This window comes from Theobroma cacao, chromosome 9, assembly GCF_000208745.1.
Source record: "Theobroma cacao cultivar B97-61/B2 chromosome 9, Criollo_cocoa_genome_V2, whole genome shotgun sequence".
Lineage (NCBI taxonomy): Eukaryota > Viridiplantae > Streptophyta > Magnoliopsida > Malvales > Malvaceae > Theobroma > Theobroma cacao.
In genome coordinates, this window is record NC_030858.1 from 34,187,884 (window position 1) to 34,209,867 (window position 21,984).

The following is a 21,984-nucleotide window of genomic DNA, read 5'->3' on the forward strand; positions in this document are numbered from 1 at the left end:
ATACTCAAATAAATTCTTTAACTATATTCAAAAATTTATTAAACCCATATTTTTTTATTATATTCAAATAAATCTCCAAAAGAGCCGAATAAACTCTTTTTATAAATTATGGATTAACTTTCGTTACTCAGTAATAAATTTGATAATTTTATTATATGTCATCTGCGCTTAGCATGTTAACATGTCATTTTATTTTATTTATGCAAACTTATATTAATTTTCATATTAAAAAAAAACAACAATCCTTCTCAAAGTGAAATTATTCTTTTTACTTCTTACAAATTTGTTACACCTTTCTTCATACTACCTCAATAAATAATTTGTCAAAACTCTTCTTCCAAAACTCGTAATTATCTCCTATCTCAATAAATAATGGGTAGGGATTTAGAGCAAGAAGATCAACCTTTAAAAAAAGCTCTTCTCTTTTTTATAAATCCGTCCTCTTATCATAATGTTGCTTCACAATTGAAAACTTATTCATGCAATGGTGAGAATAAGAATTTGAAACCTCGTATTGATGATCAGCGTATCCCATATATTGAAAAGAAACATTCTTTTGAAATCAAAATTGAATATCTCAGCATTGAACAAAACACTATTTGTAATCTCCAACACAAGGTTATAAAGATAAAATTTAACCTCCTTTTTTAAATTCATTATGATGAGAAATAAATACAAATTAAAGATGAGTCTCTCAAGCCTGAAGCAGATATTCATCTTGAAGGTGTTATGATCATGAGAAAGATTTGCTACAAAAGGTCTTCTCAATCATCTCCCTAACCCATGACGTTTTGGTTTTTTGTCAAAACTCAATTGCTTTTTCTGTTAAAAACCTTTTCCATGCTAAGGACAATCGTGACCAGGACTTAGTTTGAAGCAATTAAATTTTTTTAAATCCCTAATCTAATTATTTTTGAACATGATATTAAGTAAAAAGGGAAAATCCAATTCCTAGTTAGTAAGTTTTAATTCATGTCATCTGGCACGTGGCAAAAATTTTCCAATTGTATAGTTGACTAACCAAAGTTAATCTATAGTTAGTGAAACGAGTTTATTTAACTTAAAATAAAAATTTTAAGATTTATTTAAATACAATAAAAAGATAATGACTTAATTTATTTTTTTTATATAGTTCAAGGGTTAATTTAGGTATTTAGTTTTTCTAATTTAACAAAGACCTTTTAATTTCAAATTAATTGAATTATTCTTATATTTTCATATGAATTTTTAAAAAAATTATTATTGTAATTTCGAGACATAAAACTTTAAAAAAATTCTACATTATTAAGAAAATTCAAATAAACTAGTATTTTTCAATTTTGTTTGATCAAACTTTTATGCTTTTCTTTCGATTGATTAATTTTTATTAGTTAAAATATCATCATGTCATATTTATGTGCATGTAGTATTAATCTGAAAAGTAAAAAATGTCATCAACGTCACGTCATTATTTATTATCAGAAGCAGATCTCGCAGCTTGAATTGGTTTGGTTGTAGTAAGATTCTCCAACTTCTCCCTCATTGGATGAACAATTGGTTTTGTCAAGAGTGGTGCATTGCTTCCACTCCTTCCTTGTCTTCGAACTCCATCTCCAATTTCATTAGTAGACATTTGGGTTGCGTTTGATATAAGAGATGTAAAGTCACATTCCCTACAAATGTGTCCATTTAAATTACTTTACAGTGCTTGTTTTGTAACAGACCACTACAATATAAGATTGCAATGCAATCACATTGCAGCCAATGGATGTAATGTGATTGTAGTCCAAAACCAATGCAATCACATTGCATTGCACTCTGCAATGTCTTTAAGGATATTTTTACCCTTCATGTTTTAAAAAAATTACTCAAAAACCCGAAGCAAAATCGTCGTTTTTGGGGTTTCTGCTGCTTCTTCTCCATTTTGCTAAAGTCATTCATCCTTTTTCTAGCTCTGCTTCTTCATCATTTGAAATTGTGGGTTAAAATCTCCCATTCTTCTTTTTCTTTCTCCTTTTTTTATCTTATTCTTGTATTCTTTAATCTGACTTTTTTGTGTTAATTTGGGTTTTCTTCTTATTTGTATTTTAGGGTTTATCGCTGAAACAATTTGGCCCTTAATCGGCAAGAGAAGTTGGATTTTTGGGCTAATTTCAACAAAAGGCACAGGTAATTGTGATGAAATAAAATATTGCGTGTTTGGTTGTAATTTTTGGTGTTGCAATTTTTTGTTTTTATTCCCTCAACAAAATAAGGGTAATCAAATAGTTTTCAAGTTCTATCCAATTAGAACTTCTATCCAATTAGAAATGCTGAAAGCAGCAGAACTCGTACCTAGCATTACCAAATCCATGGATCTTGGCTTTGAGCAGAACTCGTACCTAACATTAACGTGTAACAAAATACTTTTAAATATGTCATGTAACAACAATATTTTTTCAACATGACGTGTAACAACAATATTTTTTTTTCAACATTGCGTGTAATAACCTTTTTGAACTATGGTGTGTAACATGTTTTTATACATGGCGTATAACAACGGTATTTTTTTTCAACATGACGTGTAACAATCTAATCATGACTTGTCACATGTTTTTGTACATGACGTGTCACATGTTTCTGTATATGGCGTGTCACATGTTTCTTTACATGACGAGTCACATGTTTTTGTACATGGCGTGTCACATGTTCCTTTACATGACGTGTCACATATTCTATACGTAGTGTGTCACGTGTTTCTGTACATAGTGAAAACATCTTATCTTTAAAAATGCCTCATTGGTTTGTATAGGAATCTCTTCCCTTACTCAATTGCAAAATGTTGTAACTTTGCGCTCAATTGTCCAATCAGGGTGATTTTTTTTTTTAAATCCATGTAACTTTTCGAGATTTACGTGTTGACAAACAGTCGAAGGCGGTTTGTTGCCGTTTTGACCCCAAAAAACCTCATTGTAACCTTAAATTTGAATTTTTACTCTTTTTTTGCTTTTTTTTTTTAAGATTTGACCTCCCATTTTTTTAAATTTTGTTTAGGGTAAAATTGGTCTTGACAGTAGAAAACTATTGCAATTTTTTTTAGATTTTAGGGTGCAAAAAAAGAGTGTAAAAAGTTAACTTAAAAATAATGAAAATGTATTTATATAATGTTTTTATATAAATTGAATAAATTGAATATTTGTAAGGTAGACATGAAAAGTTAACTTTGTGCTTACTAAATGCTGTTTTTATATAATGTTTATATTTCATTATTTTAATTATTTTTTTATATTGTTAGTTCATACAATGGAAGGGTTTTCTCAAGAGCAAACTGCAACGATCATGTCTGCTATTGTATTAGCCATTGAGCTATTCAACATGATACTTTTAGCTAATACTTTGGTTCAAGGATGTTATCATATTTTAATGTATATTAGAAAGCGTAAAAGATCCAAAACTAATACTTATAAGAGACATATTATTAGGCAATTGAATTTTAGGAGAATAGTGTTTGATTCTGATTTAACATGCATTGAAAATATTAGAATGGATAGACCTGCATTTTATAAACTATATAATATACTTCAATGCATTGGTAGGCTTACACCAACAAAAAACATGAATGTTGAGGAAATGGAGGCTATCTTTTTGTACATCATATCTCATTATGCAAAGAATAGGATCATAAAGAGAGAATTTGTTAAAAGTGGTGAGACAGTGAGTAGGCATTTTGGTTTAGTTTTGAATTCTGTTTTAAGATTGCAATCAATACTGCTAAAGAAGCCAGAGCCTGTACCCAAGAATTCAACTTACTTCAGATGGAAATGGTTTAAGGTAAACTAAAATTTCTTAAACATTTATAACTTGAGTATAAGAATCTATTAAAAATGCAACTAAAGGATAATTTTTGTCATTATTCTATTGGAAACAATAGAATTGTTTAAATGCTTTAGAGGGAACTTACATTAAAGTCAATGCCCTGGAAATTGATAAGCCTACATATAGAATAAGGAAAAATGAAACTGCTACAAATGTGTTAGGGGTATGTTCACAGGATATGCAATTCATATATATCTTTCTTGGATGGGAGGGTTCTGCTTCAGACTCTAGGGTTCTTCGAGATGCAATATTTAGAAGAAATGGATTGAAAGTCCCAAAAGGTATGAGGAAAATATACACTCAATTATTAACTATTTTAGAGTGATGGACTAAAAATAAATTTTTTATCATAGGTTTTTTCTACTTATGTGATGCTGGGTATACAAATGGAAAGGGGTTTTTAACTCCATATAGATGTCAGCGTTATCATTTGAATGAATGGAGACAAAATCGTACTCCTCGTTCAAAAGAAGAACTGTTTAATTACAAACACTTTTGTGCTAGCAATGTTATTGAGAGATGTTTTGGATTCCTTAAGATGAGATGGACAATACTTAGAGAGAAGTCTTGGTACCTAGTGAAAACAAAATGTAGAATTATCTCTGCTTGTGCATTGTTACACAATTACATTAGGAGAGAAATGACACATGATCCACCTGAGGATGAAATGGATGAAAAGTATGTGGAATCAGAAGCGATGAAAAATGCAGATACGATCCAATACATTGAGACATCAAATGCATGGACTACTTGGAGAAATAACTTGGCACAAGAAATGTGGAATGATTTGATAGCTTCTAGAAATGAAACTTAATTTTTTTATTTGGTTCAACAAATGTTGTATGCTTTATTTATAATAACTCAAATTTGTGTTGATTGAGACATATTTGTATTTGTTCTTAATTAGATAAGTTATGTTTCTTCTTTAATTTTTAAATAACTATTGTATACTATATATTTGTTATTATATCGTTTCTATATTATGTTTTATACTTGTTGATGGAAGTTGCATCATCTCAAGGATTAGGGAAGATAAGCAAAAGATCCACCCATCAGTGGACACCTACTGAAGATGGAGTCTTAATTGACTGCTGCATTGATCTTGTGAATGAAGGAAGTTGGGGTAGAGATAATGGAACATTCAAGCCTGGTCACTTGCAACAACTTGAGTAATGAATGAAAGAAAGGATCCCAAATTGCAACATAAGGGCTATCCCCCATATTAACTCTTGAATGAGGTTGTTGAAGACACAATATAAGGAAATTGCTGAGATGATATCGCATTCCGCTTCTGGATTCGGTTGCGATGATGTCAAGAAATGTGTTACTTGTGATGATGATGTTTGGATTGGTTGGGTTAAGGTAATGATTCTAATTTATTTTACAACATTGTTATATTCTAAAATTAGGCATATATTTGGTTTTACATGGTTTTTTGATGCCTTGTATTTGGTTATATATATAGAGTCACCCAACTGTTGCAGGACTTAGAAACAAGCCTTTCCCTCACTTTGATCAATTAGCCATTATATTTGGGAAGGATAGAGCAACTGGGGAAGAAGCAGAGTTACCAACTGATGCAATGGAGAACATAGAAATTGAGGAAGTTGCATTTGCAACAACAAAGGTAGCTTCAGAAGCTTTCAGTGCATTGAATGTTAATGAAGATGACAATGCTGATGATGATGTTTCTCCTGCTCAAGCTACCAATAGTGAGGGATCCATTGCTGCTAGAAGAAGGACTATAGAGCAAGGCGACAGAGAGATGAGTCGCAAAAAAACTAAGACAAAAAGTAATGGTGACAACATTGTTCATGCATTCCAATCTAGTGTGGATAAAATTGGAGAAATCTGTCAAGGTGCAAGGGAAGGAATTGATAAATTAGCAAGTTGTTTTCAATTCATGGCTGAAGATGCGAGGTTGAAAAAGCATGTAGCTGAGATAGTTCAGGGAGTTGAAGGTTTGACTCTCGAAGAAATTGTTAAGGCTGGACATATCATCTTTAGTGATATGTGGAAGATAAATTATCTATTTTCATTGTCAAAGGAGTTGCAGAAAATTTATGTGAAGGCTTTGCTTAGTGGCTTTATCTAAATGATAGGCATTGTTATTGCAAAGAACTAGTTATCAATTTAGGGTAAATTTTAACAGTGTTATTAACTTTGAACTCTTTTGTATTTTAACAATGATGTGTCTATCTTTTAGGTGACTTCAACTTTGGTTTATTAGAACTTTATGACTTTTGGTTTAGAGCATCAATCAAGGAACTTCATTTATGATTTTCAATTATATGATTTTGGTGATGTTATGCTTGTTATTTTGTTTTAGCTTGATAACAAGTTATTTTAAATTTGTAATATTTTAAAAAAAAATTAATTAGAGATTGCAAATTATGAATATTTTATTACCAATTTGCTACTGGTTACAAGAAAGAAAGTTATCACGTTAATGTATATATATAAAACGTATTAAGAAATAAAAATAAAATATTATCTTTTAAAAAAAATTTAAAATAAAATATACAATATAAAAAATTATATTAAAAATAAAAATAAAATATATACTTATAATAAAAAATAAAAAATATATTTAATTAAAAATATATTTAAAAATAACATTATACAAAAATTAACAATAAAAAAATACATGTTAAACTTGTATTTTAATATATAAGAATAGTTTTAAAAATTAATATAAAACAAACACTGCAATGTTATCTTCTCTACATTTTAATTATTACATTATTTATATATCAAACACTGCAATGTTATCTTTCCTGCAATCACATTACTTACAATCAAATCACATTACATTGTAAAGTACCGAACGCTATTTTGTTTCTTCCTTATGGGTAATAAGAAAGCCCCGACCTTTTACGATGCAGGCAGAGTAACCTCACTACAATCAATTCCTTTCTCTTTTGATTTGCTATCTCCAGCTCCTGATTCTTCACTCTCTGATAACCCAAATGGAGAAGACACATTCTCAGGTTCCCTCTTAATTTTTAGAGTAGCATTATCTATACTGCTGCCAAGCAGTGATCCACCAGTTCCAACAGATGCCCTAGCACCAAAATCAGGTGTTGCAAAGCCTTGAGATGAAATCTGAGCTTCAGCATTAGAGACAGGGGGCACTAAATTTGCTCTCCTCGTACGTGAGTTTTTATGTGGTCTCTGACCACCCCACTGGGTGATAGCATGCGAAGAGGAACCTGTAGACATTGGCCGTTTTTGATTGCTCCCAACACCTAACGCTTGTATCTTATTTAGATTTGGCTGTTCCCAACCCTGCAAAGCTCCAGATGAGAGGTGAACTTTCGAAGATGAGTCTAACACCATGATGGAACCACTTCGTGGTGCCCTAGAAACCTTTCCTTTTAGCATTGTAGTCTGCCCACTTGATTGGTTGTCATCCTGGAGACTTGCCCTGACAAACAGAGCCATTACAGAAATCAATAACCAGTGAAAAGAAAACATTAAATGAATATCATACTCGGCAATTAAATGTAAAATTTGATAGCCGTTAACTATGTAAGTTTTCTGCCCACATATTTTCACTACAGACTGCTAGAAATAAAATGAAGGCACATACTTATTATTTGTTTTCGTTAAAACCCTCTGCTCCAGCATAGCTGCACAATCCCGAGGAATAGAGGTACTCTCCAATTCGTTCCTAAGCACTGTACTGGCATCTGAACCAGCAGCTTCCAAAGAACCATCTGACCTGTTGATTCCACTAACTCCAGGGGAAGATTTTGATCTGTATGCACAAAAGACCCCATTAACATAAGAGTAAGAGAACATTAATACAGAACAGATTTGACAAACAGCTGAAAATTTGTGGATCAGCATAACTCATAAACTTAAAGCCTAAACTTGAAGAAAATAATCAATCCAGTGACAAGACCTTAAGATAGAGGCCAAAAAAATCTTTCTTCATTTTCATCAGAAAATGATAATATCTTATCAAGCATTCAAGAAAGTTATACCAGCAAAGAAGCAGTTATAATCTATATTTATATTACAATTAAAAGCAGGTAAAATAGAAACAACAAAGCAGGATTAGAAATACAAAACAATGCAAGCATTAAGGTCTGTCAATCCAGAATACAATGCAAGTTCTTAAGCCTGGACATTTGTATGCTTGACTGCGATTTTATTAGTAGTCAAATTTAAGAACCTGCATAAATTTTCTACATACAGAACAAAATTTACAAACTTCCATACCTTATGAATAATGACTGCAATCATCAAATCTATCAGCAATAAATAGTAGAACAGAATGTTTCTTCCTCAATTACTACTAAACTGCCAGTTTGATTGATAACAATGATGAAATGCCCACAGACAATCAAAAAAGGATTTTTGTTTACCATGGCAAGCCTCATCAGCAATATATCCAGGATCACATAAAACTCCTAGCCCAAGCCTAAGCCAAATTTTTCATACACAGTTCAAGTAAAAAACTATTATACTCAATGCAGCCATACTAGATAGTATTCTTTTCCTTTTAATCAGAACCAGGAAGCAAGTTCAATCCTTAGACAATCACCTGAAACCCTGTGTATCACATGATCGCAACTTTGATTCAGAACTCAGCTTCTGTTGCATAGCTCGTTTTAGATCCCAGTCACCAGCAGTAACTCTATTTCCTACAGCTGCAACAGACCGTTTCCTTTTCATCTTTGTTTCCCAACCTTCACCTGACAATCTGCAGATCTTTTCTTCAATTCGAGCAGAACCCCCATTAACAGCTGAAAGCACATCACCATCCTTTTCTATTATTCCCTGCTGCCTTGGATTCAAAGCAGTCCTATTATCAGCCTGGTCTCATGAGAAAGAAAAAAGAAAAAGAGAAAACAAGAAAATAGAATTAATGAAGCATAATATAAAAAAGAGAAAAAGGAAGGTGTGTAATTAAACTATTAGTTTTCAAGTAACTGGCCTATCTTTTGTACTTCTTTATCTTTTTTGCCATAAAATGGCAAACTCAATTATGCCTAACAAAAAACTTTGTTCACTGCTGAGCAAAGATCAAGTGATTTGTCTTTAAACATTGCCTGGAATTTCACAAAAAATGTCTTCAGGAATGCATGTGAAGACTAAGTAGGTTGAAACATTAAAACATTCCAGCAATAATAGTGAAATACAAACCCGTAAATTGGCAACTGACGTGCGAACACGTTTGTTTAGCCCCACCCCTTTTGGCCTATCCTCCAACCTTTGGGTCATTATGTCATGAGGGTTTCTATGAATCTGGCTCCCGATCTTTGCAATGTTTACCCCACTTGAGATATCACTTTGTTGTTGCTTCTTTGAGCCTAAGGCTTCTTTATACCTTTCCAGTTTAGAAATTGACTCACGCAACTTTTTTACTCTATCCCTGTTAGAAACACAATGCAGATTCAATAACCAAACACTGTCCATGCGACTTATGACTAACAGGCATCAAAATCAAGATCAAATATGCACAATGCACATGTGCAGACAGGGAAAAAAAAAGAAAAGAAAAGAAAAGAACAACCGTGCGAAAAAGCCTCTGAATTGCAGGCAAGCTATATAACATCTAAATATGACAATCGGCATCAAAATCAAGATAAAATATGCACAATGTACATGTGCAGACAGAAAAAAAAAAAAAAGAACAACTGTGAGAAAAAGCCTCTGAATTGCAGGCAAACTATATAACCTCTATCTATGACAATCGCCTACATTACTCAAGTGGCAAGCCCATGTGTGAAGACAGGATATCTACATGCATGCAGAGAGAATATATTGCATACGCACCATGATACATGAGCAATGCTTGCATTGTAACTAATCATGTACCATGTTGACTGTTTTTTGCCCATTATGTTTCCAGTGAAAGTACCTATCATCACCGGCTTAACTTTAAAGGTTCCCTTGTCACCAAACAATTACAATGAAAAGTCACTAAACTAACTCATAAACTATACCATAATCCATTAAATATAAACCTTTCCACAAATTTAGCATTATCTGCAGGGAATGGTTGCAATAAAGAAGACAGACATACCTGGCCTTCCTAGAGGCATCTTGAACACTTTCTTTGAAGTTCTTAAGCTCCTCCGTTGCCACTGGAGGTGAAGGTTTAGGATGTGCAACTCCAAAAGTGTGATCCTCCGATGTACTACTTCGAAAAGGAACACCCAGAACCCGGCTTAATTCTCCAGACCGTGTATATTTCTGATTGCCTAATGTAATCGGCTCCAAAGGCAAACACTGAAGCAATGGTGGCATATCCGACGACGATCCTGCATTCCCTTGGCTTAAATTATGCCCACTTAACATTTTTTTCTCTCTCCGTCAATCTCCTCACTTAGAACTTCCAAATCTGTACACATAAACCCAAGACCATTAACCCCAAAAGTCAAGTAACTCACTTCTCTTCCTCCTAATAAACTGACACCTTACATATTGTTCAGTTCTTGCCTTTTGAATTAGGATTTGAAAGCTTAAAAATTAAAAGCATAATTTGTTGGAAAACAAATTGCACAGTTTTACTTTCATCAAGAACTACTACGTTAAAGGAGTGTACCATTTTAGACCTTTATTTTTAAACCAATTATAATTTTGCATTTTACCATTTGCTTTTGCTTTTAGCAACTATTTTAAAAAACAAAAGTAAAAACCACAGAGAGTGTTAGCAAATTGTATCAACTATTCTTCGGACATATCTCTGAACTTAACTAGACATAATTACAAACCTGCATTTTCTCTCATGCAATGTTAAACCTTAACTATTTTCTTCTTCTTCTTCTTCTTTTCCTTTTTTCTAGTGTTTCGAAGACTAAAGCAATAAACTTTGTTGATTTTAAGTCACAAATCAAAATCCCCAATTAAATTCAATTAAATCCACGGAAACGAAAACAATGATCATCAAAAACCCACTAAAAAATCCCCCAAAGGATTCATGAAAAATAATATCCATTTAAATTCATAAATAGGAAACCAAAAAAAATGCAGCTGAAAGCTCAATAATTACCTTTGAACCACCAATTAAAAATAAGAGAGAAATTCAAAATGAAAATTGACAAACGTTTATCTTCCTTCATTACCTCCTCAACCAGGCAAAGAAAGATTTTTAAAAAGAAAATTTTGAAAATTTAAGAAGATAGATAAATAGTAAAAACCCTAACACGAGAACGAGAGAAATCAGAGAAAGAAAGGTTGAAATTCAAGTGAAATTAAGGAAAAGGAAAATCAGCTTAGAGAGTTTAAAGATTCAATTACCTGAGAATCAACCAAGTAAAGAGCAGATCAAAATCAGCAAATTTCTTTTTTGGAGAGATCAAAAAAAGAAAAGAAAAGCGGGAGCGATTATAATGTAATGCGTATATAAAATAAAATAAAACAAAACAAAATTCCTTTAGCCGTAGACTTAATACGTCGTCACTTTTATTTTCTTTTTTCAATTTTTTAATGTTGCCTTACCGCGTGCACGTGTTGACGTTATGCTTATGCAGGTATATTTAGAGTAATTACATTTTTTTTTTCAATTGACACCTTTCTATTTTTTTCTCTTAAAAACTGCTATTTAAGTTTAATTACTTCTGTAAATTAATTTTTATTTAATTAAATACTCAAATAAATTCCTTAACTATATTCAAAAATTTAATTAAGTTNCTTTTATTTTCTTTTTCAATTTTTTAATGTTGCCTTACCGCGTGCACGTGTTGACGTTATGCTTATGCAGGTATATTTAGAGTAATTACATTTTTTTTTTCAATTGACACCTTTCTATTTTTTTCTCTTAAAAACTGCTATTTAAGTTTAATTACTTCTGTAAATTAATTTTTATTTAATTAAATACTCAAATAAATTCCTTAACTATATTCAAAAATTTAATTAAGTTCATATCTTTTTATTATATTCAAATAAACCCCCAAACGAGCCGAATAAACTCTTTTTATAAATTATGGATTAACTTTCGTTACTCAATGGTAAATTTGACAATTTTATTATATGTCATCTGCGCTTAGCATGTTAACATGTCATTTTATTTTATTTATGTAAACTTATATTAATTTTCATAGTAAAGAAAAACAACAATCCTTCTCAAAGTGAAATTGTTCTTTTTACTTCTTTCAAATTTGTTACACCTTTCTTCATACTACCTCAATAAATAATTTGTCAAAACTCTTCTTCCAAAACTCGTAATTATCTCCTATCTCAATAAATAATTGGTAGAGATTTAGAGCAAGAAGATCAACCTTTAAAAAAAGCTCTTCTCTTTTTGATAAATTCGTCCTCTTATCATAATGTTGCTTCACAGTTGAAAACTTGTTCATGCAATGGTGAGAATAAGAATTTGAAACCTCGTATTGATGATCAGCATATCCCATATATTGAAAAGAAACATTCTTTTGAAATCAAAACTGAATCTCTCGACATTGAACGAAGCACTATTTGTAATCTCCAACACAAAGTTGTAAAGATAAAATTTAACCTCCTTTTTTAAATTCATTATGATGAGAAATAGATACAAATTAAAGATGAGTCTCTCAAGCCTGAAGCAGATATTCATCTTGAAGGTGTTATGATCATGAGAAAGATTTGCTACAAAAGGTCTTCTCAATCATCTCCCTAACCCATGACGTTTGGGTTTTTTGTTAAACTCAATTGCTTTTTCTGTTAAAAACCTTTTCCATGCTAAGGACAATCGTGACCAGGACTTAGTTTGAAGCAATTAAATTTTTTTAAATCCCTAATCTAATTATTTTTGAACATGTGATTAAGTAAAAAGGGAAAATCCAATTCCTAGTTAGTAAGTTTTAATTCATGTCATCTGGCACGTGGCAAAAATTTTCAATTGTATAGTTGACTAACAAAAGTTAATCTATAGTTAGTGAAACGAGTTTATTTGATTTAAAATAAAAATTTTAAAATTTATTTAAATACAATAAAAAGATAAGGACTTAATTGATTTTTTTTATATAGTTCAAGGGTTAATTTGGGTATTTAGTTTTTCTAATTTAACAAAGAACTTTTAATTTCAAATTAATTGAATTATTCTTATATTTTCATATCAATTTTTAAAAAATGATTATTGTAATTGCAAGACATAAAACTTTAAAAAAATTCTAAATTATTAAGAAAATTCAAATAAACTAGTATTTTTCAATTTTGTTTGATCAAACTTTTATACTTTTCTTTCAATTGATTAATTATTATTAGTTAAAATATCATCATGTCATATTTATGTGCATGTAGTATTAATCTGAAAAGCAAAAAATGTCATCAACGTCACGTTATTATTTATTATTTATAAAAATTTATTTCACTTAAAATAAAAATATAAAAATATGATTAAATACAATAAAGGAATCCATACTTATTAGAATTTTTCTAAAATTTTAAGGCATTTAGTTATAATTTAAAAAATCGTTATTGAGTACTTTATGTGTACAAAATATCTATGTATCTTGAATTCTGTAATGAGGAAGTAGGTTAAGTTGGAGGAAATACTGAAAAATACATGAATTATTCTGAGCTGTTTTTAGCTTAATCTTTAAAATTACTTGTCCAAAGATAGTAGATAGTCACAAAAGCCAGAAGCACAAAACATTGCCCAAAATGCAAAGAGAAAGGAAAGGTGCCAAAGCCATTCTAATTTTAAGTTCATAATGACAAACATCTGTGTCCCACAGGAAATGGGGTTGTTCACAGTAACGATCACTGCCATGAAAAGCACTATTTAGATAAGTGCTTGTTATCTTTGGACAAGAGTTTAACATAAGTACATGCTACACACTCTTAAAACTTATTCACATACTCCCTTCAAGAAAAAACATAAAAGAGAGAGACACTAATATTGTAATAGATTTGGAGACACTCTTATTTAGACATACATAAGACAAACTGCCTAATGAAGCTGAGCACTGTGGTTCTCTTTTACCAGTTCACCATCCCAAGCTCACTGTCCTCCTTAATGTCCTCATCCTATCAACCTTCCTTTGTGTATGTGTTGATTGCTTTCTCTTAAGAACCTGTTATGTGTTCATGATTGAAGAAAACATTATACTGACATAGGAACGATGATGCAAGGAACAAAAGCAACATAGAATTGTGTGTTGTTTCTCAAAAAATAGAGTGATGAACATTTGTATCTTTTTTAAGTTTGGATGCCAAAAGCAGGGAAGCAAGAACTCAGCAAACATATATATTTAGACCATTTCTTTTGGATCTTCATCAAAGTTGAGAGTTACCTCTTGCTTTCGCCTTTGCTCGTTTTCCTCCTGCTCAAAATTAAAATCAAGAAGCAGTGTTTATTTAGCATATTTTTATATAAAGAACCAATTAATTTCAATTTTTACAAGAAAAAAAAAGTATCCGTTTACCACAAGCTGCTTTAGCTTTGCATTCTCCTGTTTGAGCTGATTCAACTCTAATTCCAACTCTACTGTATATGCCTGCAATTGAAGGCGGTCAATAATGTGCATGATGAGAGTCCAAAATGTAACAGTTGAAGGTATTTTATCTCCACAGTGCACTTTAAATGCTGTTTGCAAAGAAATTCATGGGCAACCAAAAATATATAGTACACGAATGGCTAGCAAGAGCTCTCAAAAGAAAAAAAAATTTATATCTGCATGTGAAATAAGTATGAACCTGTTTCCTTGCTCGAGATCTTGCTGCTGACTCTCGATTCTTAATCATGCGGCGCTGTCTCCTTTCCACTACCACCTCTGGTGGACCATCTATGATCCTCTTCTTTTTATGTAGCACAGCAGGCTCTAACAAACTATTAGTACCGCTCCCATTTTTGGCGCCATTTGAAGATTCCCCCATAATAATTTTAGACTCTCTGAAAATAGGATATGCTGCTGCGTAACCATTGCCTGCTGTTGCCAAGTTGTTGGCGACAATTTGGTGACCTGGGAATAGCCCCATCACATGTCCCATTCCGAAGTTTGCGTCCAAGCTTGCATTGTTGTTTTGAATTGGTGTCACCATTTTTTGTTGAGAAGATCCTATCACATGCCCCATTCCATAGTTTGCATCCAAATTTGTGCCGTTGGTCTGGATGATAGGGGTCACCTTCTTTTGTTGGGAAGATCCCGATGGTTCTTGAACAACTCCTGCTTTGATGAGAAAATCCTCCAAAGTCATCTCTCCAAATGTTTGTTGCCGCTGAGGAGGTTCATGATCAGTAATGTTGTTAGCTTTTCGCTGCTGTGGTAGCTCTTTCTGTATCTCAAACCATACCTCATCCACTGTTTTCTTGCAAAGTGGGGTAGGGATGGAAAAAGAGCCTTGTCGTGCTAGAGTTGGCTGGCTGCCCATTCCTTTGTCATTGATAGGTTCATTTTGGTTGAGTTGTGATGGAACTTGGTTTTCCTCGACATTCCACAAGTTGGCAAGGAATTCATCCATGTTCATGGACCCAAAAGTCTTCCCACTCTTAAGTTGAATTTCATCAAGAGTAAGTGAGAAAATGGAATTCTGTTTGTTTAAGGAAGAAATGGATTGATCCGGTGTTGCTTCCTCATGCGGTGATTGTGGTGCTTGTACCAGTGATCCTGTTTTGATTCCGCCATAGGCTACACTTTCTGATTCAGAAAGTGCCATTATTTACCGCAAACTGGAGACTGCCCTCTTGTGTTGAATAAGATGGCACAGGTACTATGCTTTATGATTATGCTATGACAAAAACACTCAAACATAAGTTTCAACACTCAAAAAAATCATACAGTTTATGGTAGAAGTTAATTTGTCATCTAGATTAAAATAGTTGACACACTTGAAAAGCAGGTAATTAAGCTGAAGACAAGTAAAGAAACATTAAATTTATCCTTTTATTAAATAATGTTTGAACGTAGCTTCAGATTATTGTTTTGATGTGTATATTTCCAGGAGTTATTTTCTTTGTCAAAGGACAAAATGAATTGGCCTTTTACAATGCATGCATACCGCTAACATGCCCCAAGGGCCCCAAGGATAGCCTTTAAAATTTAAACCATATGGGCTAGGGCAAAACATTAGGCCTAAGTCCTTAAATATTCTTCAATTCAACCATCCATTTAGATAATGATACTCTTCTCTCTCTAGTGGCTCTGTTTCCATTTTCCCTTTTCCTTTATATTTCCAAAATTTGATTGCATTTAAGCCTTTTCTTTGTATTAGACAAGGCATAGTTTAGCAGTAATTAATTACCGTATTTTTATAAAAATATAATTCACCAAGCATTTAACTCAATAATAAGTACTTGTTGAAGACGTGGGTTGAAATCCCTCGTCTCTAAAATAAGATAAATAAATAAAATCTAACATATTGATGTGAAGCTCTAAACAGGGTCCAAATCGACATGAAATGATGAGTTTTTGTCTATCTCCATGCTGGGCTTGTAGCACCTAAATATTACCTAAGGATTTCATATATCTATATTGTTGGTTTCTCCTTTTCTAGTTTTCTGAATAATCTATGGCCATTGCATGTGCTTGAATTCAGAGATTTTACTTTCCCATAGCTGAGTACAAATTATATTATAAAAAAATTTCTAAATATAAAATCAATCTCAAGGAAAGAAAGTAGAGCATGTCAAAATTTTGAACTCATCAATGCATTTGGATACATAAATAACAAATGTTTAGAAGTAGAAATCCGGGAAAGAATGAGAGCATCAGTTTAAGCTTGGTGCCGTTGGGAAAACGAAACACCGACATGCAAGTGTATAGATCAACTAGATATCCAAGAAGAAAAAGAAAAGAAATCCAACAAGAGAAACTATCAAAGATATGAACAAGTAAGGCATGATGAAGAAGAGAAACCATATCGAGAAATGGGAAAAGAAATGTAAACACCTACCTGAATGTGATGTGCTGGGAGAAGTTTTGGGAAAAGAAAACCAAGTTCTCTTTTTTCATGTGTTGAAAAGAACCCAAAAGGAGGGAATCTGTGGAGTGGAGGGGAGGAAGGGGTCTCTTTGCTTTTGGTTTTGAGTGGGGTGAGAAGGTGAGGGAACTGTAACTGCCATGGCCACCTTAATACATGCAATGGGTGTGGTCCCCACTTTGGGCACAGTTTTTGACACGTTTGCGCCACATGCCTCTTGGTTTCTGCCAAAATTCCCTTATAAGGAGTCAAATTCTCAGATGCCTTCCCATCACCCTTTGATTTGAATAAAATACTATACTTGGTAACAGTTGGAAATGATAGTCAGGGTTAATTAGCACAAGGAATTCCATTTGGGCCCTCTCTTACCTTAAAATTACTAGTTTGAACTTGGAACACATATATAATCTTGTCTTCCATCTCTTTCAAACAATTTAAGGACAAGTCCGAGATTTGGGATGTCCTTCAAACCGATGGGTAGAATGTTAAGACAAGCAGCAGTATGTCCTATATATGTTCCATAATTATTGGTTGATTCGAAACAATTAATCAATTTTCATGTGGTGAAATGCTACATATGTCTAGCTAAAATTATGGTCATGTTGCAGCTGCAGCATGAGTTTGGATTATTTCCACCTTTGGTTTTGTATGTGTGTCTATGGATGTGCATGTGCAAGTATGAATTCTATTCATAATGTGGTACCAGGTGCTTCTGTTAGGTCACAATCAGCACATTCATAGCATACTTTCGTCTTTCATGGTCTTTGGGGGTGATCATTAAGAAATGTCAAAATGCCAACTCGAACTTTCTGACCTGGTTAAATAAATGCATTGAATGCTTAACAAGGTGCGTAGCTGGTTGCCTAATTAGCCTCACACATCAAACACAAGGATGACATATGTATTTTTTATCAAAATTTTCTTCGGATTGTTTTCCCCTTTGACGATTTTCATCTTGTTGAATTTCAGACCAATGGAACTGGAAACATCTGCTTCAGTGAATGACACAAATAAGTTTCTCTGAGGATGCGTTTTGGTTTGCATCAGCTATGCTTCTCTGCCCTTTTGTTTAGGCTTTCTTTAAACGTCTTCCCTGCATTACTGATGGCTTTCCTGTATTTAGGATCGCAATCATTTCAGTTATACATAAAGTCATGTAAAAGATTTTCCATTTTACAATTTGAGAAAGTGGATTGTATTTGTATCTTGTTGCATTGTTGTGACTGCTTGAATAGTATTCCTTCAATCCAAGCCATGCTGCTGAGGAAGTTCTATTCTACTATATTCTGAAAGCTACTTGGATTACTTTTCTGATTGACTGGCTCTCTCTGGAGTTACTCTATTCTTCAGTTTCTAACTCTTGACACAAGTTGAAGTTGCAAGTCAGTTTTGCGTTCTACTTCAGAATGCCCAGCAAACTGTTCCCCGATTGTCTTGCTTCTGTCAAGCCCTGCATCCGTGGTAATTTGTCAAATTTCAGTTATGTAAGATTGCAGCTCTTCTTTATGTGGATTGCAACTCCCTTAGACAATTTAAACGTTTTGGGGATCTTACTTCATGTATACATTACTTGTAACAAGCTTTTGTAGTGTAACGCTATCAAAAGAGATGTAGAGATGACAAAAAATGAGAACTAAGCAGAAAGAAGAATTCTCATTCATTGAATAACGAATAATGAATCTGATGTAACACAGGCTTATCATTCTAAAACCAAAACGCATTTACACAATAAACATTTAAAGAATGAAAGAAACCATGAATAATTTAGGGTACAATTTTATCTGCATTTGGTCTATAAGGGTGATGTTCCTCTCCAAGCAACAGTGCTCGAAGTATGGCCTCACATAAACCATTGTAATGCACAAGCAAGTGTCCACCATCAGGAACTTCATGATATTGAATCCAGGGCAGCTTTCTTGAAATGCATCGTTGAAGTTCAAATGGAACAATCTTGTCTTCATAACCTTGCCAGATATGAACAGAGGTTTCATTCGGAGGGAATGGGTTACTTAGATCCATTGGATCGAAGTCCCAATCACCATAACAGACCAGAAAGTCATTCCTGAGAGTATTAAAAACGCATCGTTCTCGTAATCTTTCCTGTTGACACAAACATAATTGTCAACATGATTATCATTTGACTGTTATTGTGCAAGTATAGATTTATGTTGATGTAGAAGAATTGTTTTCAAATTTTGTGTTCAGTAAGAAGCCTTTTCTTTGTCCCTTGTTTGTGCAAACACAATGTTATCTTTACCTTGGTGAGCATAGGGAATCCTTCTGTTTTCTTCAGTGCTTCTATATCTCTTTTATTGAAGAATACAGGCTCTTTTTCCATGATAGAAGGTGAAGGGAACCATTTATGAGTAACCCACCAGTGTAACAGCGTAGGGGCATATTTTGCTATCCAATATAACAACCTGACAAGTGCTCTCCTATAATCCTCTCTTGTCAGACTGTCAGGAAAGGAGGCCCATCGATAATTAATGACTGGGACTACCATAGCCACACCTGCTAGCCTGCACAAATGGTTTTGAGGTAAGTAAAATATATAATGACAGGAGTGAAGCAGCAAAACTTTGCATCAGAACATTTGAGTGGTTTGCCTTTGTGGTATATATTTGAGGCAACTCCAGATGGGATATGATCCCATTGAGACTCCAATCACATAAAACTTTGGTCCTATCTGTAATTGATCGGCAAGTTCTTGAATGTCAAATGCTTCACTTTTAACTGAGCGCCTTGGATTAGGGTCACTTTCTCCATAGCCAGCCCGATCATATAGCAGAAAATATATCCCCAACTTTTCTGTTAGTTCCTGGAAACTTAACCAACTTTGATGTTAACTTCATTTAACGTTCACAGATTTAGGCCTACACGTTCTTTCTTCCTTGACTGGAAGGTGTAACAGGATTCTCCTTGTTAAACAATAGAATTTTTAGTAAGGGTGATTTTTAAACAATCTAAAGAAATTTTCAAGAAAAGATGACATAACAACTATTGTTGTGATAAATACATGCACTTTTATTAGTCATATAAAACACTCAATAAATTCTTCTGAATATTGCTGTTAAAAAAAAAAAAACTCCAAATCATGTCATATGGGTTCCTAATATGTTTTCCTGGCAATTCCTATGAATTCAAAGACTAGTTTCTGCCCAACTAATAAACTCTAGAAGTTTTACCAATACCCTTTTTCTGTTTCATATCCCATCTATTTCCTATATTCTAAAGCCTAATTATCTTAATATCCAAAGCACTGTAAATTTGAGAAGAGAGTTAAATGTTTTGTACTTGGGAAACTTGAAAATTCATTTCTTTGGAGCTTCCAAAGCCATGAACAATAATGATCTTGCAGTTTGATTTGGCCTTGGGCACTCCTCTCTCTCTGTAAGCTAGATGTCTTCCATCACTGAGTTTGACTCTTGGTGACTTAACTGGAGGATCCTCTAGTGAACCATCAGTTTCCTGTGGAGCAGGAAGTCGTGTGGCCTGAGAAATTATTCCCAGAAAATCAATCAGCAACATCACCACTTTTTTTGAAGAAAAAAGTATACCTAGCAACTATACTTCAATTAAATCATCTCAGCAATATACCATAAAGGAAAGATTCAGGTTACTCACCATTCAAATTCCACTAAAAGAAATGTTGTATTTGAGATTCAGGTGACTCCCCAGATCAATGATGTTTGATTTCCTTGCCTTCTCTTTCTCCTTTGACTTGCAGATGCTTGCAGCTGCCTTTCTATCAAGGAATTAGTTAACAGACAGAACAGCAGTTTAGAAAACCTGCATTCGTTGCTTGCTTTTTCCTTTAAGCAGCTGCCACTTTCTCATGAGTTACTTTTGGCACAGTCACTGCAGCATCCTTGTCAAGTGGTGGTCTGCTATAGCTTACTAGGAATATTCTTCAAACCAGAAAGCAAAGTTGGAGAGTAAAGTATGAGTCTAATTATCAATCATTGATATATAGTTTAAAGTTTAAAGTTTAAACGGAAGAAATTCCCAGAGAGAATATAATGATTCCTTGAGGATCTAGTGATTTTGTGCTTTCCTCTCTGTGGGCCCCAAGGGTTGTGATTGACCTGCTCTATTCAACTCAAAAATTCAAAATGAAAGATGAATACCAGTCCTATGATTTGCAGTAACTTTCATGTCGCTTAGGAGCAACGTGACTTGAATATTGTTTGCAAAGTACAGGTAATTCCCAACTCTCAAGTACAGCTAATGAAATATAACCCCAATGGTAAAATAAGGTAAAATATTTTTTAAATTTTAATCAAAATTATATGAAAATTCATCAATTTTTAAAATAGATATTTTATTTTAAAAAAATATTTTTTATTAAACACATAAATATAACTGTTAATCAACTATTAATATTTTCGTCATCTTATTAAAATAGTAAAATAAAAAGATAATTTTATTTTTAATTAATTTTTATAATTTTATTATTTTTATTGATTAAACAAAAAACTCTATGTTTGGAGAGCATTGATATGGTTCTTCCCTCCTTCGGGGAGCATCGATCGGTGCTCTCCTCCCTTGGGAGCACCGGTCCATGCTCTCTTTTCTTAGGAAGCATCTTTATTTTTTTAAATATAATTATAATTTTTAAATTAATAAAAATAAAAAATATTTTAATTTTTTTTATAATTTCTGTTAAAAGTATTTATGCTTTTGAGATGAAATATTAATTTTAAAAATTAATAAATTTTCATATACTTTCTGTTAAAACTGAAAAAATAAAAATATTTTACTCTCTCAAAGAAGTGATGTTACATGCTTTTCAAATGCTAGGAGGGGCCAGTTTGGGGCAACTATCCTGTCAGTTAAAATGGGTACTCAAGTGTTTTTTCTGTGGCTCCCCATCTTTTAAAAGGGAAGGAAATTACAAGGAAATGTGGTGAGGTGAAGGCTTATGACCACGTATTTGAGCCTCCTTCCATGTTTGGAAGAAACCATACCTATTTAGGGGTTTGATACCCAGAATTTATCATAGGCATGGAAGGAGGAGGAAAACAATTCAAGAATATTCATCATTTCCCAAGTTTAAGGACAATCATGGTGTATGTCATGACTGTTCAACCTCATTCATGCAAATTTACTACACAAACAAATTGAATAACCATGAGATATCTAGTTTTTTTTAACATCAACTAAGATGCCAATGATAATTCCATAGATTGCCTAAAAAACCGAAGAAAAAATGAAAATCAAAGTGGCAAAAAATAAAGTAAAAAGGGATTTGGTGGAAATGGGTTCATTGGCATGCTCTCTGCTCTTATGTCATGT

The 21,984-nt window shown here is 33.0% G+C and overlaps 4 protein-coding genes and 1 long non-coding RNA gene across 6 annotated transcripts; 2 read left to right on the forward strand and 3 right to left on the reverse strand.

Moving 5' to 3' along the window:
* On the forward strand, positions 5,068-5,929 carry LOC108663302 (uncharacterized protein At2g29880-like). Its single transcript, XM_018126923.1, has 2 exons — positions 5,068-5,196; positions 5,300-5,929. Exons 1-2 carry the CDS (start codon positions 5,068-5,070, stop codon positions 5,927-5,929), a joined length of 759 nt encoding a protein of 252 aa, XP_017982412.1.
* LOC18590329 lies at positions 6,501-11,194 on the reverse strand. The gene is made up of 6 exons (XM_018127394.1): positions 11,089-11,194; positions 9,872-10,189; positions 8,989-9,217; positions 8,387-8,658; positions 7,427-7,594; positions 6,501-7,261 (listed from the first exon to the last, which is right to left on the reverse strand). The coding sequence occupies exons 2-6, from the start codon at positions 10,144-10,146 to the stop codon at positions 6,709-6,711; spliced, it is 1,497 nt and encodes a 498-aa protein (XP_017982883.1). The 5' UTR covers positions 10,147-10,189; positions 11,089-11,194; the 3' UTR covers positions 6,501-6,708.
* LOC18590330 (ABSCISIC ACID-INSENSITIVE 5-like protein 1) lies at positions 13,540-15,632 on the reverse strand. The gene is made up of 4 exons (XM_018128502.1): positions 14,467-15,632; positions 14,196-14,267; positions 14,064-14,093; positions 13,540-13,844 (listed from the first exon to the last, which is right to left on the reverse strand). The coding sequence occupies exons 1-4, from the start codon at positions 15,424-15,426 to the stop codon at positions 13,758-13,760; spliced, it is 1,149 nt and encodes a 382-aa protein (XP_017983991.1). The 5' UTR covers positions 15,427-15,632; the 3' UTR covers positions 13,540-13,757.
* LOC108663503 lies at positions 15,389-17,940 on the forward strand. Its single transcript, XR_001929623.1, has 2 exons — positions 15,389-15,477; positions 17,659-17,940. It is a non-coding gene; the product is annotated as an uncharacterized LOC108663503 (long non-coding RNA).
* Positions 18,324-20,667, reverse strand: LOC18590331. 2 transcript variants are annotated; one of them, XM_007015779.2, is made up of 5 exons: positions 20,314-20,667; positions 19,984-20,181; positions 19,296-19,507; positions 18,947-19,208; positions 18,324-18,789 (listed from the first exon to the last, which is right to left on the reverse strand). In XM_007015779.2, the coding sequence occupies exons 1-5, from the start codon at positions 20,314-20,316 to the stop codon at positions 18,454-18,456; spliced, it is 1,011 nt and encodes a 336-aa protein (XP_007015841.2). In that variant the 5' UTR covers positions 20,317-20,667; the 3' UTR covers positions 18,324-18,453. The 2 variants fall into 2 exon arrangements, with proteins under 2 accessions (XP_007015841.2, XP_017983992.1); XM_018128503.1 differs by lacking the exon at positions 20,314-20,667 and having other exon boundaries at positions 19,296-19,607.